The sequence below is a fragment of the Euprymna scolopes genome, chromosome 2 (assembly GCF_053919585.1).
Source record: "Euprymna scolopes isolate OS-2025 chromosome 2, ASM5391958v1, whole genome shotgun sequence".
In the NCBI taxonomy this organism is placed as follows: Eukaryota; Metazoa; Mollusca; class Cephalopoda; order Sepiida; family Sepiolidae; genus Euprymna; species Euprymna scolopes.
The window spans coordinates 19,933,323-19,952,685 of NC_136483.1; the positions used below are offsets into that span (position 1 = coordinate 19,933,323).

The following is a 19,363-nucleotide window of genomic DNA, read 5'->3' on the forward strand; positions in this document are numbered from 1 at the left end:
TCTGCAATGCACTTGTACCATTCTAACAACTTCTGGAAAGCCCCATGGAAGTCATTTTGTGTGCCCCTCGTTACAGTCCCTTTTATCTCCTCCATTGTCTCATAACGACAGTCTCTAAGGTTTTCCTTGAGCTTAAGAAATAACCAAAAGTCACAGGGAGCAAGGTCTGAAGTATAGGAAGGGTGAGGAACTGTCTTGATGCCCATCTTTGTCAAATAGTCTGTGACAAGGATGGAGTTGTGGACTGGTGCGTTATCCTGGTGCCAGTAACCTGATTTGAAGAGTGCTGGCCTCTTCTGACCGAATCTCTTCCTGGACTTCCTTAAAACCTCAACATAGTATTCCTTGTTGACTGTCTGTCCAGTGGGAACCCAGTACATGTAGATCATGATCGTGCTGTCCAAAAAAAGGGGATCATCATAAGTTTCTGGGTGGATTTATTCTGTCTGGCCTTCATGGGTCTAGGAGAGCCAACATGCTTCCACTGGGTCTCTGGATCGTAACAGTAGATCCAGATCACCAGAACATCAAGAACTGCAGGATCTGAATTGATCAGCTCGAGCATCCATCTGCTGTCATGACGTCTATATTTCTGATCTTCTCTGAGCACCCTTGCAACAAACTTTGAACAAATCCTCCACATCTTTATTTCCTCACAAATAATTGTATGTATAGTTCCCACACTGACATCAAACTGTGCACTTATTGTCTCTATAGACAAACGATAGTCCTTATCCATGAAATTCTTTATTTGGCCAATCAACTCCATTGTTCTAACTTCCTTACTCCTCCTACACCTCTCATCATCCCTCACAGACCCCTTGCCTTCCTTGAATCTCTTGTGCCATTCAAAAACTGACGCTCGATTAATATAAGATAGTCCAAAAGCAGTCGGAAGTGTTCCATACGTCCCTGTGGCAATTTTTCCGTGTTTAAAACAGAATTTTATTGCATATCGTACTTCTAAAGTGTTCTCACGTCCAGATTGCATTTTTGAAATTCACCAATTTCACTGTGACAATCAGGTTTTAGTAAGGTGTGTTCCAATTCCTGCTGTAGCTATTAATTTGAACCTGAAATTTTAAAAAATTGGTCAGTTGTCGTATTTAATTTTCAAGAGACTACAACAATTTTAAATGTTTGTACAAAAAAGTCTAGAAACTTATTCAAAGCACCTCGTATATGTTCTTTGCCAAAATAACCGAATTTCATGTTTCAAATTTTGCGACGAATGAAAGGAAATAATTCGACGTGTAAATCACAAATCCATTATTTTGTCTCTTCCAGGCTTCCATAGCTTAATAATGTTACCCGTGAATAAAACAACAATAAAGCAACAATTTGCTGTAACATCTTTGTAATATATTGTTTATAATTTTAGTTAAATATATTAAATTATTTCTTTCTGATGGTTAAGAATATTTTATTCATTGCTATTTTGTGTTTTTCTAGTTTCTTTTTCGTCTTCATAAAGCGACATTTTTTTTTCAAAATAAAATATAATCTTGGTCGTTACGTTCGTATTGAAACATCTTTTTTTCGTTAAAGTATTTATTTATTTATTTATTTATATACATTAGTAAGTATAAGATTGGGTTTAATATGGCATTTTGCCATTTAAAATAATCGAAAGTTGTATTGAAATTTAATTGTAAACAAAAACAAACAAAAAACAATTCGGATTAACTTCCGAAATACGGAGGCTTAAAATGATAATCTTTTTAAAATTTTACTTTTTTACATTACTCTTCATTTTTTTTTTGTTTATTTCAAGACAGTATTTTGTTGCGAACATTTTTTTAGATGGGAATCGATTATTTTGATACTTGTACAGAATTTGAACCGGACTGTTTTTTGTTTTTTTTTGTATTTATATTGTTGTTGTTATTATTATTTAACCCGAACTTACCCAACTCTAAACAAAGAGCTGAAGTCTGTTTGGCTCTGTTCAAATTCTGTAGAAGCACCGATATATATTTTTTTATTATTATTCGGACTAATTGTTATATACTCACAATCATTCGCCCGTTATAACTTCCGATCTTGCCGCCCTAAATTAAATTGTTCAGTTCAAAATTCTGTCCAGGTTCCAGAGTTTTTCGACAGAAAGTTCCCAAATTGAAAAACACAGAAGGCCGGAGGCTACATCGGCTGAAACGTTGTGACTAAAACAATCAAAACGCGAATGATAGTTAGAATAATCCAGATTGGTTTATTTAATTAAGTAAAGCAGTTAAATAATCGACATTTAACAAATCTTAAATTTTAATGCTAAACGATTTTTAACCTATTAAAAAATAATACTAATAAAGGATAATCTTTTAGTTTTTATCATTTTCTAAATCATTGGTATTTCTATTTTTATCTTTTCGAATGTTATGAAATATTTTTTTCGATCGTCTCAACCAAGTTGTGCATGTTGAGACTTGTTTCAAGCAGTTGTTGTTAGTTGCACTAGGTGCTTAATAAAGAGCACTTAGTTGAAATGAAAAAACCTTGAATCCATTTCGTCTTCCGAGTAAGTAAACTAAAGGTGCAAATCGATTTCCCCTTGACATTGCTGGTCTGAAAAAAAAAAAAAAAAAACAATTTTGTCGAAAGATTTCAAAATTAGTTTTCATGTAGAAGAAAGCATAATTCTTTTCTACAACAGTGACTCATTCGAGACATAACGACTTTTTGTTTTGTTTGCGAACAAAAGCGAGACATCTTATTCCTAAATTATTTTCTATTTTCGAATATCAGTTTGCTAAGTAAACATCATGATAAACAAGTTATATATATATATATATATATATATATATATATATATATATATATATATATATATATATATATATAATGTGTGTGTGTATGAATTTTTAGATGAGGATTGATAATTCGTTTTATTTGGACTACTGTTCTCATCTTCATTCTCATTTTCACGTATTGTTTATTGTGAAAATAACTTGATGAGAATAGTAGTCCGAATAATCCAAATGAATTTTTTTTTTTTTTTTTTTTTTTTTTTTTAAGATTATTGGAAAAAGTCTAATATTATGGTATATTTGTCTTAAATAGTTTTTCTCGGAGAAACTAGTATTCTAAATTCTGTAAAAAACAAAACAAAAAATATAAACAAAAAAATAAATAAAAAATAAAGAAACACTATCAGAAAAACAACGATTAAAATAGCTTCATTTAAATGTACTTCTCTAGTCTTCGTGACTTAACGAGTAACGACTCCAATTAAAACCTAAAATAAACGATTGTAATTGTTTATTATTCAATTGGAGAAAAGTATCTAAATGTTTAAAGTTTTAGTCAAACAAGCCTACATAACGTAACTATTAGAATCGTATTTATTGAAATTAAAATTGTAGCCATTTTCGAAATCTTTTTCCTCTAAAATGAGAAAAAAATGTCAAATCTTTTAAAACCAAAACAAAATACTTGTTTGTTTTCTTTAAAATTTTAATTCTGACTTTTCTGCGTTGTTTAACAAGTTTGCAAAAACATAAACAATACGAATCGTTAATTTTAGCAGATTTTAGCTTTGGGGTCGTTTAATCAAGAACAAGGAATTAAAAAAAAATGGTTTTAATTTTATTCTTTACGATCTTTGCATTAAATTTTTCTTTCCTTTAACCTTATTTCGTGATAAAACATGACATTAAAACCCGACTATTATTGTAATCGTCGATAGACAAAGGAAGTGAAAAGTGACGCGTCCCTCTTTGTGTGCTCCAACAGCTGTTTTCTGTTTTGGTTTGGCTTTATAAAACCTGGCTCGTGCCAGACTCATTTTGTTTCCTCATCTTTACTGATCTTTTTCCATCATTCCGTTCGGTTAGAATTTTCATTTAAACATCGTTATTTTTTATTTTTCATTCTTATTTTTATCATTTGATTTTTGTTTTGTAAAAATATCTTTCTAACCTTTTTACATTGAAAATCACATTGTATATATTTCGTTTTAAATTATATCCCCCCCCCTATATTAAAAAAAAATATTTTTATATATTTCCAATAATTTCCATTTTCTAGGAGATAAATTCATCTTAAAACATTTTTATTTCATTTTAATTAATTTTTTTAAAAATTAAAGGAAAAAAGGATTGAATCGCTGAAAGCTTGTCCTTTTGGGCTGGCATCAAAGTGTACTATCTGTTTTGAGGAGAAATCTTTCTAGATTGAGGTAATTTTAATTTTTTCTTTTTATCCCAATCCAATGTGTCTCTTTTTTTTTTCAGGAGCTGCATCCCACACCCACCAGTAAAAGTAGTTGTATTTAACTTTTCCCTCATGGGGATGGGACACTTGTGTAAACGTTTTTTTTTTTTTTTAATTTTTTATTTTTCATTTATATACATGCTGTCTTTTTACTTTCACTTTTGTTTTCGTTGAAACCTTTTTTATTTATATTATAATAGTTGTATTTATGTCTAGATGGGATGTTTAAAGAAAAATAATTCTAAATATAATCATGTTTACAAACAGTATTTTAAAGAGGAATGAAAAAGATTCATTTCAATTTTTCCCTATTTTTGTTTTCAACAAATATTAGATTAATAACTAGTAAATAAAAACAAAAACGTATTTCAATGTGTATTTACCAAAGGTGTTTGTCTACAGTCTAATATTTTTAATAATTTTCATTTTTGATTTCTGGGAGAATTGATTTTAATCAGAAAAGGGGTACATTCATTTTTAAATGTTTTTATTGAAATGAATTTAATTATTCTTGAACAAAAGTATTCAGTGAAACCTTTTTATTGTCACTTTATTAAAACTCAATATGCAACAATTTGTAAATAGACAACTAAAATCTGTATAAAGGAAATATTAGCTGCCCCCAACCTCATTTGACACACATGAAAATCAACTTAAAAAATTCTTTTTAATAGGAATTTTTATACCTTTTTTTATCTGTATAATTTGATTTTTAACTAGAAAATTGTATAAAGCCTAAAACTAGAAATATTTACAGATATTTAATAATTTATTTGAATAATTCCATATATATAATGATAATATTATTGAAATTAATATTACTAATTTTAAACTTATAGACATGTATTTAAAATTTTTGTTCTCAGCAGTGTAGGAAATGATAATTACTGCCAGTCAGAGGATTTAAACTCTGTCATAAAGCCATTCTTGATTTTTTAGGCTGGTATTCAACCCCCAGACTATCACAAATTAGAATGAAAAATAAAGAAATGAAATTCTATTAATACCGATTAAGTGGACATAAATAGTTGTTTACTTAGAATCATTTTGTATTGGAAAGAAAGAAATAATTGGTTTCTTTGAGGTAGGATTAAAAAATGGTAATATCTGTTCCCTCGATTAGTTCTAGGCTGAGGCAATTTAAAATTTTCCTCTCAATCCAGAGTTCTACTTTTTGAGAGTTGGATTTTCTTCACATTAGTCTGACCTTGTACCTAACTTTGTCCTCATGAGAAGGCAAGTAAACAAGAACTGAGTGCAGTTTACAACTCTTCTTTTTTTTTCAATAAATATACTTTGCATATAATTAAAACGTCTCTCTTCATAAACATATTTTAGATTTGATTGGTTAGATTTATCTAATAATATAAATGATGCATTAAATGAAATTTGATATTTGTGTTTGATTTTAGAATTCTAAATTGGCAATAATTATGAATGTTTATTAAATAAATGCCAAATGTTTACTTGTAATTATTTTTATGGATATTATTATTAAACATCCTGTATTTATAGACTTGAATTAATCTTGCCTGAGTCAATATATGAAAAAACAATTTAAAACATGACTTTTTAAATTTATATTAACTTTTCTTATATTATTATTATTTCTTATTAACTTTTCTCATCTATTATATAAATCTCAAATATGTGTGTGTGTTTGTATGTCTGCAAAAAGCTTTTCTCATCCGCATTGTACACACACCAACGTTAGAAAGAGCAACCTCTAGGACAAAAAATATTGAAGAATTGGAAAAAAATTGTACATTATTTTGTGTAGAAATATGGTTTTGTTTAAAGATCAGGGTAGGGGGTAGATAAAAACCTGGCTTTTGACAAGATTTGCAAAATGCGCATGCGCGAATTGTCGATATGTTCTTTTATTTTAAATAGCTGAATTTGTGACATTGTAGCATCTGCGTAATCATAGGCACATCGATAAGAGCATTTGGTTACTAACTTCAGTTATGTGAGTTCACGCCCAGCATGCGACATTTACTTTTTCTTTCTTTTCCCTTTTTTCGTTTTTTCTTTTTCCTTTTCTTTGCTTTTTCCCTTTTCCTTATCTTTTCTTCTTTTATTTGCTTATAAAATTTTGCTTTTCGTTTCACTTCTGGTTGATGACACTTGAATCCCGTTATTTTTTTTAACGACCCCCCCCCCCTTGTCGCAAATTTTTTTATGACCAGCCAACACCAGGCACTCCCATGCTAGTCTTTTTTTATAATATAAAGAGTAGTTGTTAGTGTGTATGTTTGTATGTCCAGCTAAAAGTTGAAAATAACAAAACAAATACTCACAAGGTTGGTATTTTCTTGGTCGGTGTTACCTGGAATAAATAATATCTAAAATTAAAAATAAAAAACTCATTCTCGTGGTAGGGGTGGGGGTGTCAACTGGGCTAGGTTTCATTAGGAAGGGTCTGTTTTTCAATGTTATTATGTACTAATTTGGAAAGAAAATGTCGCCGCATTCCTAGAGGAATTTATTATACAAAAGTGAGAATTATATAAAGGAGAGTTGTGTGTGTATCCAGCTAGAAAGGACTGGGCTGTATGAGGGAGAAAGAGGGGTTAGGAGAGAGATAGAGAGAGAGAGAGAGAGAGATGCTATACTTTGCTCCAGGCAACACCAGGTAATCCTGCTAGTTTTTTTATATATGCTAAATAAACTTTTTGTCTGTGCTTGTATATATTTTACTTATTTCATCCTGTCTTTCTATTTCTATTCCTTATGCTTTTTATATGTTGAGAGATGATCAGTTTGTGTGGATGACAATGAAGATGGAGACAAAATGTATCCGGGTTGCGAAGTTATTGAGGTTGCTCAAATGTTTTGTTACCTGAGTTTTAACATTAGCGCACAAAGAGGTGATGTGGGATTGTAAGAATTATGAGTGGGTGGATTAAGTTTGGGGAACTAACAGAGTATTACCACTATTGACCAAGAACACATTTTTATAATGTGATGTATTGAAGTGAAACCAGGCCAGGAAGGGTTCAGGGCATGTTACAGTGAGAGAAATGATATGAGAATGATCTGATGGATGTGCAATGAGAAGAAGATAAAATCTGGACATATATAGAGAGATGTGTGCAGAACAGGAGACTCTGATAGTAAAGTCATCTTAAAAGAATGTGTTAAGAGTTGTTGGATTAGCAGATTGAGGTAGCATGTTCAGTTCATAGAGGAAGGCGAAGGAAAACATGGAAGTGATGAGGATTGACTTGAAAAAAAAGATAAGTAAAAACTGGGCCAGAGTTAACTTTGGCGCAGTTTTTAAATCAAACGCATGCCAAACAAGTGTTAAACAGAATATGATGAGTTGGCTGAAAAAGCTGACTTTCTTTACAAAAACTTGCTGACTTTTACATTAACTTATCAATGATTTTCATTAAATTATTTTTCTTTTTCCTCTGTGTTTCAGCATAGATATTTCTGTGCCCTTTTGTAATTAGACTTCTGGTTGGTTTCACCATATAACAACAAATCCCTCCGAGCCACGTGGTATAAGATGGACCCAGATTATGAAAAAAGACTCTTGAGACAACAGAATGGTCAAAACTCTCCCTACTCCTCGGTAAGTACAAACTTGCTCTTTTATATATATGTATATATAGTAATTTATAAAATATATATGGCGATTAAGCTACACTGAATATTCCACGTTTCATCCACTCTAGGATTCTTCAGGCTTATGCGCGAATTTTGTTGTTGTCTGTCGTTTTTATATACGTACCTTCTATTGAGATTTTAGTTAGCCAATCAGCTTTCTAGTATCCACTGCGCCCTTTCTATCAGCCAATGAACATGCACTTACAGGACAAAGGCCCATTTGACCTCTGGTTGACCTGATTCTTTGTGTATGCTCTATTTAGCCTGGATATATTTTATAAATTACTAATTAGCTCTACCTACATATTGAGCACTTTTAAAGCAAATACTTAAAGTTTACGCATAAATTTATACTTTCGTATATTAATTTTATGTGAGTAAATGGAGTAGTTATATATATATATATATATATATATATCTATAATAAAAAGCTGAACGTCTGTATGTCTGGTCACGAATAGGCTCTTATACGGTTGACTATTATAGAAAACTGATCACATTTAATGATAGAAGATGTATCGAGACACAGGAATGTTTGATCTGGTATAATGATGACTCATTAAAATTGTGGTATGAAAAAAGTATGAAAATAAAAAATTTTAAAATAAAAACAATGTTTACAAGTGTTTTTGATATAAATGTACATTATAATACTTTGATAAGTATGTTTTAACTTAAATAGGGATGGTATAATAAAATTGTGGGGTCTTTGTTCGCGCCTGGCCTCCATAGAATGGAAATAGGCACAAACTTTAATAAAGACTTTTCATATCTATCTGCGTAAGTATACTTTGATAATTATGTTTCAGTTTGAAGAAATATGGTATAATAAAATTATGGGGTGTTCATTCATGCCTGACCTCCATAGAATGGAAATATGACACAAAGTTTAAGGTTTTTAATATAGATCCACAGAATATTGTGATAAGTGTTTCAGTGTGAACAGGTATGGTATAATAAATTATGGGGTTTATCTATTTTATTTTTACTTTCATCATATTTTACTTTGGTTTTGATACCCCCAAATTCGAAGCTATCTCTTTTACAACCCTTCCTTTTCATAACCTATCATACTTTCATAAATCAGAGTCCATTTTCTGTAGGCTGTTTTTGAACCCAGTCAACGACGGGTACTTTTGCTAGTATATATATAAAAGGTTATTATGTGCATATATTTATATATACATAGGTTTCATTCCTAAATTCACTAATTATTATAAATGTTGGAACACAGCTGCAAAGTGTAAGGGTGCATAATGTGGACTATATTTAGGTTTACACAAAAGGGTAAAAAAGGTTGAAAGTGCGTGAAAATTCAGATACTTCTGATTTTTTTTGTGAAATTTTAACACTAGATATTAAATACCAATTAATAAAAATTCTCCAAATTTCAGTTTCTTTGGAGTATTTTAAATGATTTTTAGCAAGTGTGATATGAATTAAACCAATCATTTAAGTATTTAAATATTTCAGATTTGCATTAAATTTGATGCATAGTCATTAGACACCAGTTAAGAGGAATTTCCTAATTTGGAATTTTTCTTTAGACCCCTTAAATTGTAAATATTTTCTAGAGTCAAAATTATGTTATGGATTTTGATCAAAACTGGAATAAGGATTCTAGAAATAAGGTTATTATCATTATATCTTGATTTTAATCTTCATAAGAAAATGAGTATTGTAAAGGTTTTCAATGAATTTATTTTACCTGTTCTGTGACAAGTATTCCAGTGTGTGTGTGTGTGTGTATATATATATATATATATATATATATATATATATATATATGGTCAGTCTTGCACAATTAAGTTTGATACCTGGGGAAACTTTTAAAGATTGGACATATACTTCTGGAGTAGAGATCATTGGTCTGAACAAGTCTGTATGCCTGGTTTGATGACAATGATCAGGAGATAAAGGTTTTCTTGGAGACTAAGATGATCCTCCATGAAACACTTTTGAATGACAACTCTATTCTCAATTTACTTTGCAATGCTTCTTGCATACACATTTAAAAACTGCAATAAACGTGTTTTCCTCTCCTTTAGTATTCAATCTAAGAAGGTTTAATACCAAATTGCAAACGTTTGGAAGCTTGGTTAGGGAACTACTTTATTTTATGTGGATGATGCTGATTTGTGTCCTATTTAGAACAAGATATTCAAGATATAATTAATTATTTTCAGTAGCATGTGGCTTCTTTAGCTTAACTATTAGCATTAAGAAGACAAAAGTGATGTTTAGCCCTGCACCTTGCACTCTATACATTGAACCAAATATCGATGCGAAAAAAAAAGGCGAGATGTTATGGACACATTTTTGTATTTGAGTAGCACTTTCCAGAGATGGCTCCCTGGATGCGGAGATATGTCTTCACATGTAAAAAATTAGCACAACATTTGGAACACTAGAAAAGCGAGTGTGATGTGATCATGGTATCTGTCAAAACCACGACTAGTGTTTACTCAACCTGTATATTTTCTATTTCACTTTACTCATCAGAGTGCTGGACAACACAGCATTGGCACTTAAAACAACTCGAAAGATTTCATCAGAAATGTCTTGGCGAATTGTGAATGTAAAGTGGCAGTCACTGACACCTAACACAAACGTACCCTAAAAAAGCTAAATGTTTAAGCATTGAATCATTGGTGACGAAAAACCAGTTATTCTGGGCAGGTAATGTTGTTTGTATAGAGGATGTGAGGCTACCTAAGCAGTTGTTTTACGGTAAGCTTAAGATTGGAAAATGTCCTCAGCACGAACCCAAGAGGCATTTTAAGGATTGCGTAAAAGAAATCTTAAAGCCTTCAAGTTACCTGATCAGAATTTGGAAACACTAACAAAATGTCAGCCCAAATTGAGAAAGCTAGAAATGAAACTAAAGTTTTTGGAAAGAATCTTAGGAAAGATAGTGTGTCAGTTTGACCTAATGAAGTAAACAAGTGAAAATGTGAAATTGTGATCAGATACTCCTCTTGAAAGCTGCTTACATCAACCACAAAAAATAACATGCTGTCTACAAAGAAAGCAGAAACCTCCCACCTTGACTGGAAGGCAGTTATTGTGTGGTTTGTTTGAAGAAATGTAAGATATCAGCTGAACTATAAGAAGCGTTTAATTGCACATAAATAGACTACTACAAAAACAAATTCAGTGGACCCTGTCACATATACGTCAGATTGTGCAAGTCAGCTGTTGGCCTGAAAAGTCATCTTCAAACCCACAAATGTAGTTTGGGTATCACTGATAATTTATACAACAATTACAGTGAGGCTAGTGATAAACATCAAGATGATTAGAATCTGTCAAGACGAATCAATTGCCATTTTATATATATATATATATAAGAAGGCGAGATGTTATGGACAAATAACATATGACTACATCCCTTCACAGCCAATCCTCTACAAGCCTCATCCTGAATGGGTGTCAGCGGCACAACACCGCGAGGAAATGCTCCACCACCGCAATGCAAAAATAGTAGAAAGATACAATAAATATACCCACAACCTTTCACCGTTACAAGCTGGTGACACCGTAGCCATCCAAAATCCAGTCAATCGCAGATGGAACACAACGGGCAAAATCATCAGTTCCCTACCAGATCGACAATACCGAATCAGTGTTAACGGATCCGGAAGGATCACACTTAGGAACCGCCGTTTCCTCAGAAAATGCGAACTCAAGCCTGCACCAACCCCAATACCAAGTGAAACACTAGGACCAACAATTCCCTCAAACGATACTACATTCTTGCATCTCCCACCACTGTCTCCCTGTAATAGCACATACACAGCAACCAAACCCCAACAACAAACCACACATATATCCCCACGCTTTCGATCAAGGATTCCCCGAGCTCTTTCTAGGTTACTACCCCACAACAAACTAGGCCTAAAAGAGAGATACACCTCTCATACAACCCAGCCTACTCGTGGGGGGGGGGGAGATGTAGAATAATCAAAAGAACTGTAGTAGTCAATAACACACAACGACAACAACAATAATAATAATAATAATAATAGCAGCAACACTTACCAAGGGTCCAGCTTATGCACAAGACAGACACCAGATTGAGCTGGACTGAGGGCTTGTATTTATGTACAAGCATATCCAATCAGGTGATTCAGCCAATCACAATCCAAAGAATAGACTGGCCCATGTGTGCACAATGGAATCTCCCATTGTGCCATAAATAGTTCTCCTCTTTCATGAGAGGTAACTTTAGTCTTTGTCAAGTTATCCGCAACTTGAACGCTGACCGAAAGTCCACTACACATTCCAATAATATATATATATATATAATTAATGAAAACCAAGGGATGTAGTGTTTACCGGATATACACAATGGTAAACTTCAAACTAATATAAATAACAGCATTTATATATATAGAAAATTTAATCCCAACCAAATTATATATATATATATATATATATATATATATATATATACACACACACACACTTTCTGAAGAGAATGATCTCAATCAGGATTGGCCTATATACAGCACATACTCCATCACTGGCGCATTACATAATTGCAAATGACATACTGAATCCCAGAGATAATTAACCTGGCAGAGTGATATAAGATAAGAGATATACAACAGCAACTCTTATTAAAGTCAGTGTCTCTAAGGATGCTTGCTTAAACAGAGGTGAGAGGGAGAAAATAACAAAATAGCAAGGTTTTATGTATGACATGAAAAGAGACTGGAATCTTTATATCTCAGTTATTTTAGTAATCATATGAGCTACCAAGAATTTCAAAAACTACCTCCCTATCTAAGACAAAATGATAAAAAAAAAATTAAATTAAAAACAATCGCAAAAACATTCCTCTTATTTGACTTCTAAAAAAAGATGCAACAGGAATTTGAGTAAGTTATGACTAAAAGGAGCATCCAGTCAAGTGACAATATATGGGTGTGGTCTTTTAAGAGTGTTAAGAAATGCACCTGGTGACCCACATGTGGGTGCCTACATGAGTGAAAATCATAATTATTTTGAATAATTTAGTCAACAGAATTAATGTGATCTTTTATGTTGTAAACTCCCAACAACATAATTGTTTTGAATAATCTAGCCTCACAATTAGCCATGACCTTTTAAAATTGCAAATAAAAATTACTTTTTTAAAGTAATTGTTTTGCTAAACCATTCAGCATTTTAGTAGTGTAAGCTTTATTAGATTTGTGCAAGCAATATGACCTCACAGTTTTATAAACAAAACTGAAACCGCAAATCAACAGTTTAAAGTGACAAAACTGAAAATATTTTTTATACTACTCGCTCAAATGAATGTATAGCCAATTTCTTCCATCTATCATATAAAGGGCAATTGTGTGTGTGTGTCTGTCCAAGTAAAAGAAAACTACAAAACAAACATCCACAAAGTTAATATATTTATGATCAGTATTGCCTTGGATGGATATCTAAAATTTAAACAAAATTAATTCTTGGGGATTGGGGAGGGGGTGTCAACTGGGTCAGGTTTTGTTTGGGAGAAATCGCTTTTTTCAGTGTCATGTATTAATTTGGAAAATATATTGACTAATTCCATGATAACTCTATTACATAAAGGTGAGTTGTCTGTGTGTGTGCCCAGCTAGAGAGGATTAGGATAGGCAGAGGAAAAAGAGGGGATTGGGAGGAGAAAATGGAAGGGGGAAGGAGAAAGATAGGGAGATGAATAAGGAGATTAAAATTTTAATAGAAATATCTTCGACTTTTATCCTGGGCAAGGCCGGGTAGCCCTGCTAGTAATTAATATAAGTGAAATTACTAATATTGCTAGTCAACATTTGACGCCAATCATCAAGTCCATTTTAGCACCAGTAAAAACACACTCATATTTTATTTGATGTCTACATGATTATCTTGGTGAACAAATCTATAAAAGAAAAATTTGTAAGTCTAGAATTCAACCTAATTAAAAACAAAACAAAATTACAGAAAAATATTTATGATAATATCTGTCACAGAACAAAAATGTCGTATTCCAAAAATCGTAAATTAATGAAATATTTTTTTAACTAAGAAAATCATTTAAAAAATTTTTTTTTTTTTACGCCTTTTAGTGATTAATAGTGTATTGTACCCATTACAGGGTTGATTTTGATTTCTGGACAGATTGTTAAGGAAAAGGTAACTGCATAAAATTTGATTTTCTTAAAAAAAATCTATTTCCATACAAATTTTTATCTATTTTTGTATTTTGATTAGTTTAATTTCTGAACTTGCACAAAAAACAAATTAAAAAATGAACAATTCCATGTAAACATTTGAAAAATAAAAAAAATTTCACAATTAATTCAAGCAATATTTTAAACAATTCATTTAAAATATTTACAAGCAAACATTTAAAACTATTTTAAATCCCTAACAAAAATTGCTTGAACTATAAAAACAAGTTGTTTTTAATATCATCATAAAACACTAATAAAAATAAAATAAAATTTTTAATTATATAAAATTTTAATAAAGCCGAAAACATTTTATGAACACAATTAAAAAAAATTGCTACTTATATTGAAACTTAAGTTGAATATGACAATTCAAAATAAAATTATAGTTCCTTATTGCTTAAAAAAGTAGCCTACCCCCCCTATCTCCCATAGCAAATTTATTCTATTAACTGACCTAAAATGCTGAAATGGCCAAGGGTCTCATTTTATATTAATTTTACATGTGAAACTGCTCCCCCCACACTAAATTCAAAAAGAATTGATTTTCTTCTTGCCAAGTTTTTTAGGGTGTTCACACAAAAAAATTGAAATTGCCTAAAAAACAGAATTATTGTAGATGAAAAGAGTCAGTTAAATTGTTCCACCCCCTAACAAAAATAATTGTTAGAGGTAAGGTGATTTAGCTGAATATTTTCATCTTCAATAATATTAAAATAATACTAAAATTATACAGTAGAAATGTAGTTAAAGGAATAAACACACAGATAGTATCATTAATAAAATATGCATTTGCTGAACTAAAGAAGACCTTAGGTAGCTTGATCAGAAGACAAAAAAAATAATGATCATGCACAGTGCATTACACAGGAGAGATGATACTGACTTTACTTGAAAAGAAACAAAGAGGAAGGTGACTGATAAATGTAGAAGGCACAAAAAAGACTTGTCAAACTATATAACTTGGAACACAGAAAGATTGATCACTGCACAGAGAGACATTGTCAAAATGAAGAATACAGAAAATGATAAAAAAAACAAAAAGACAAAAGTGGGAAGAGAAAGAATTACATGGATTATTCATTAGAATGACGAGGATCCTGAAAAGCTTTTGACATGGATAAGAAAAGGACATGTGAACAGAGAAACAAAATCGCTATTGACAGCTGCACAGAACATGATTAGAACTATGTTAAAGCTTAAATTGATAAAACCCAGAAAAAAGCAAATATAAACTCTGTGGACAAAGGGATGAAACAGTAAACCACATAATAAGTGAATAAGTGAACTAGCCTTAAAAGAATACAAGAACAGACATGACTGTGTAGGAAAAACAGTAACCCTTATCCCCGAGTAACCTCCGGGCCTTGATAAAGGGTAACTTCCATGTAAAAAAAAACAATGGGAACTCTGCAAATGACTACACTTTGAACATGCAGGCAAATGCTACAGGCACAAACTGTAGACATTACTGGAAAACGAAAATTACAAAATCGTTTGGGATATGACGATACAAACATAAATTCCTCTAAGCAAGGAGACCGAACGTCATAATAATTAACAAGAAGGAATTAAACTGCTAAATTTTAGATTTTACATTTTTGGTCTCCGACAAAGAAGGGATTAGACTTAGTAATTCACTCCCATTCATCTGTTCGTCTGTTCACACTTTTCTCAATAACCACATCTTGGATTTTTTTAAACTTTTGCACAAACATTAGTCATGGTGAAAGTAAATTTTTGTCAGAACAGATTTTCCAGGATAATTCTGGTTGCCTCCCTAAAGACTATTATAGGGGTAAAATTGTCCCCAAATTTTCGTCCGTTTGTTTGTTCAAATTTTTCTCAATAACCACTTCTTGAATGTTTTTAAAATTTTGCACAAACATTAGTCATGGTTAACGTAAATTGTTTTTATTCAGAACCTTCCAAATATTACTGGAAATATTTTTTCAATCATTAAATCATTTCTCTCTGATAGGTTCATAAGAGTAGTGGTTGATGGGCAGAAATCAGAGGCCCACAGTATTAATGCTGGAGTCCCCCAGGGATCCATCCTGGGCCCAACTCTCTTCCTGATCTACATCAATGATCTCCCAAAACACATACTTAAATCATTCGTTGACATCTATGCTGATGATACGATTATCTATGGCAACATATCAAAGGCCGTAAATGACAAAGTTCTCTCTAATTCCCTCTCGTCTGATCTTGAGCGCATGGTACAATGGGGGAAGAGGTGACTGGTCACTTTTAATGCATCCAAAACCAAGCTTCTATCTTTACATCATCAACGCTCTGATCCCCATCTGGCATCAATTGAAATGGATGCCTCTCGTCTTTGGGAGGCTCCATGTTTTGACAAGCTTCTGGCTGAAACTACTGTCAACAATTTTCGCCACTCTTTATCTGTGCCTAAATCCAAACGTAGATTCCATGAGCAAACCTTCTTTCTTAGAACTGCACGCCAGTGGAACTCTCTGCCGCTTGCCTGTTTCCCACCTGACTACAACTTGGACATCTTCAGGTCCAACATAAACAAACTCCTGACAAACCACCCCCTTAAGATACTCTATCAAAACCCCCAATACTAATGATTACTACGATAATCTCATTGATTACTGTACACCCAATAACCCTTATCCCTGAGTGGCCTTCGGGCCTTGATAAGTGGTGACCCCATGTAAAAAAACAAAAATCTAATTTTTCACATCAATCACAGACATAATTTAGCTCACTGCGTTCAACACTCTTAACATACAAGTTCATCATGGTTGACATGTCGAATGTCAAAGCCATCATTTCCTTCAATGAGAAACTTACAGCATTCGGTTCAAGGATTCACCTGCACATGGCAAGGTTTTCTTTTGTCGATTCATCACAATCATAACATAAATGCTTCTTGCAGCCTTCAGCATATCATAGCAATGCACACCACGGAAAACAAACAGTCTCTTTGCATAACCTGCATCACACAAGGTATGTTTCACCTTTACATCATTCACCTTCCTTGATATAGCAGTCTTCTTCTATGTCTTAGTCACTCTTGAAATTCTCTTTCCCGGCTTATTCACTCGTGAATGGGGACCCTGCATGCTTGGCTTGTTTTTTACCAATATCACACAAGACAAATTTAAAAAAGTTCTAACAAACTTTGAACGGTCATAATTTGGTGGCTAATTCTTCTTAAATAATGTGCTATAATTATATTTTGCAAAAATTTGTGTCCATGTTAAAAGTTTTTAAATGTAAAGAAAGTTTTGTTTGAGATACCTGTTAACAGAAATCCTGATTGTGCAAACATATAGCAACACAAAATTCGTATCGCTTATTCATCAACATTTTTCAACCTGATGGTGTATATTAAGATCCGCAGATTCATCATCATTCACAGAAAGGATAAATTTTATTTTGATCTCCAAAAATGACTGCCTGAAAGGGTTAACCTATACAAATGAAATGTTGACAATTGTTTGCTGACTTTTTTTATGTCAGTTACTTTGATGTGTGACTTTCACATAAGATAAAAATAATAATAAAAATATGCAAAACAATAAAAAGGCTGTTTGCTGTAGTTTTTTTTTTTTAATTTTATTTTAAAACCATGCAAAACTGGTTCTAAAGAGTTGATTTTTTTTATTCAATCAGATTATGTTAAGTGGAAAGAATTACCCCTAACTGTATCAAATGTCGATTTTCATTGAAGATAATTGATTTGGTTTGTCTGTTTAAGGGCATATCAACCCTTTTATAAAATGCCAAAGCACAAAAATACATATTGTAAACACTTAACTGAACACAAGTGGCTATTTTACCCTAAATTGCAAACTCATACCTTTTCAAACAGTATTAATGTGTAAATGACTACTATCGATCTACTCAGCATAGCTGATTCCAGAATCCACAATGGTATCCATTAGGTCACTTAGAAACCCCTACCCCTTTCCACTCTGTAATAATACTTTGTAAATTGTAGAATTGAAAAGTACTCATAAACTCTTTCTAGCAATTCATTTAAATCAGAATCTTAATTAAACTGTATGATCTGTTAGCAATCATATTATGTCATGTCTTTAAAAAAAATTCTGTTTTTACTCTTTTCCACCACAAACAAGACATATTGCCGCTTGGTATATAAGGAGCTACTATCTGAGATTGTGTTTAACAGGGAACTGTGGGGAGTTGAACAGCAAGATGTTTGTTCACATTACATTTAAACTTCTGCAGGTTAGTACAATCTGAAAAGCAAAAATTAAAGGGAATTACAAAGTCTAGCAGTTTTTCGCTGTTTTTTTTTGTTTTTGTTTGTTTTTTTAATATTTGTTTTCGAGCCTACCTTCCTACCAAAACTTTTTCTCTTTTGATCTACCCCCCCAAACACACACACCTACAAAAACCCGGGCAACACCAGGTACCCCTGCTAGTCTATATATATATATAAAAGGCAAAATGTGTGTGTGTTTGTTTGTCTTGTTATATCTTTCGACACAAGCAATGGATTTTCACCAGATAGGTGTCATTTTGAAGCTCCACCTGTTGGACAACAAATATTGAAAAATTGGATAAAAACATTAATTTCTTCACCCTCAACGGGACACTTCTACAAGGAGGGGTAGCAAAAAATCGTTCCTTCATGACAGTTTAGCCAAATACGCATGTGCAAAAGATGTTGTGTACTTGAATTAGTTTAAATATTATAAAAACTGACACAAATTCACATACTAGGTCATGGCACAATGGTCAAGGTGGCAGCGTTGTTATCTTTAAATTGCAGGTTCGATCTGAGGTATCGGATAAATTTTTTTTTGATTTTTAAAGCTTTGATATTGAAACAGTTATTTACGCCATTTTTTTGTTTTTTCTTTTTTTTCATCACGTTTGCTGTTTTTTTTTGTTTTTCCGATTTTTTTAAAGAAGTTATAACATCGTTCGCTTACACATTTTTTTTTTCCATCATGTTCACTGTTTTTTTTTTGTTTTTGCTTTTCTGATTCTTTTAAGAAGTTTAATATTCTTTTTTTTATAATATTCAAACAGGGTTATTACTTAGCTTATTCTTTAGTTTCCATTTTGTTTTGTCCCCCCCCCACCACACACACACCACCAAACACCTGGGTAACGCCGGCCACCCTCACTAATCTATATATATAAAAGCGAAAATGTGTGTATGTATGTTTGTATGTGCGTCCGTTTAAAACTTTTGACAGACACGACGAAAATTCACAAACTTGGTATCATATTGAAGCTCCATCCTTCGCCCGAAAAATATCGAAAAATTGGCCAAAAACGTTAATTTTTCACCTCGAAATTGACAATTTTCGACGGGGAGGGGGGGTCAACAAAAATGG

At 32.2% G+C, this 19,363-nt stretch overlaps 1 protein-coding gene across 2 annotated transcripts in view; it reads left to right on the forward strand.

Moving 5' to 3' along the window:
• The window catches only part of LOC145289539 (fizzy-related protein homolog), a 114,326-nt gene that overhangs the window by 20,195 nt on the left and 74,768 nt on the right, over window positions 1-19,363 (forward strand). The window contains exons 1-2 of one of the 2 annotated variants that reach the window (XM_080136420.1): window positions 2,413-2,518; window positions 7,640-7,792. In XM_080136420.1, coding sequence (XP_079992546.1) covers window positions 7,727-7,792 — 66 coding nt within the window. In that variant the 5' untranslated portion in view covers window positions 2,413-2,518; window positions 7,640-7,726. Of the gene's footprint in view, window positions 1-2,412; window positions 2,519-7,639; window positions 7,793-19,363 lie in introns of those variants that run through there. The other variant, XM_080136419.1, reaches the window with a different exon arrangement.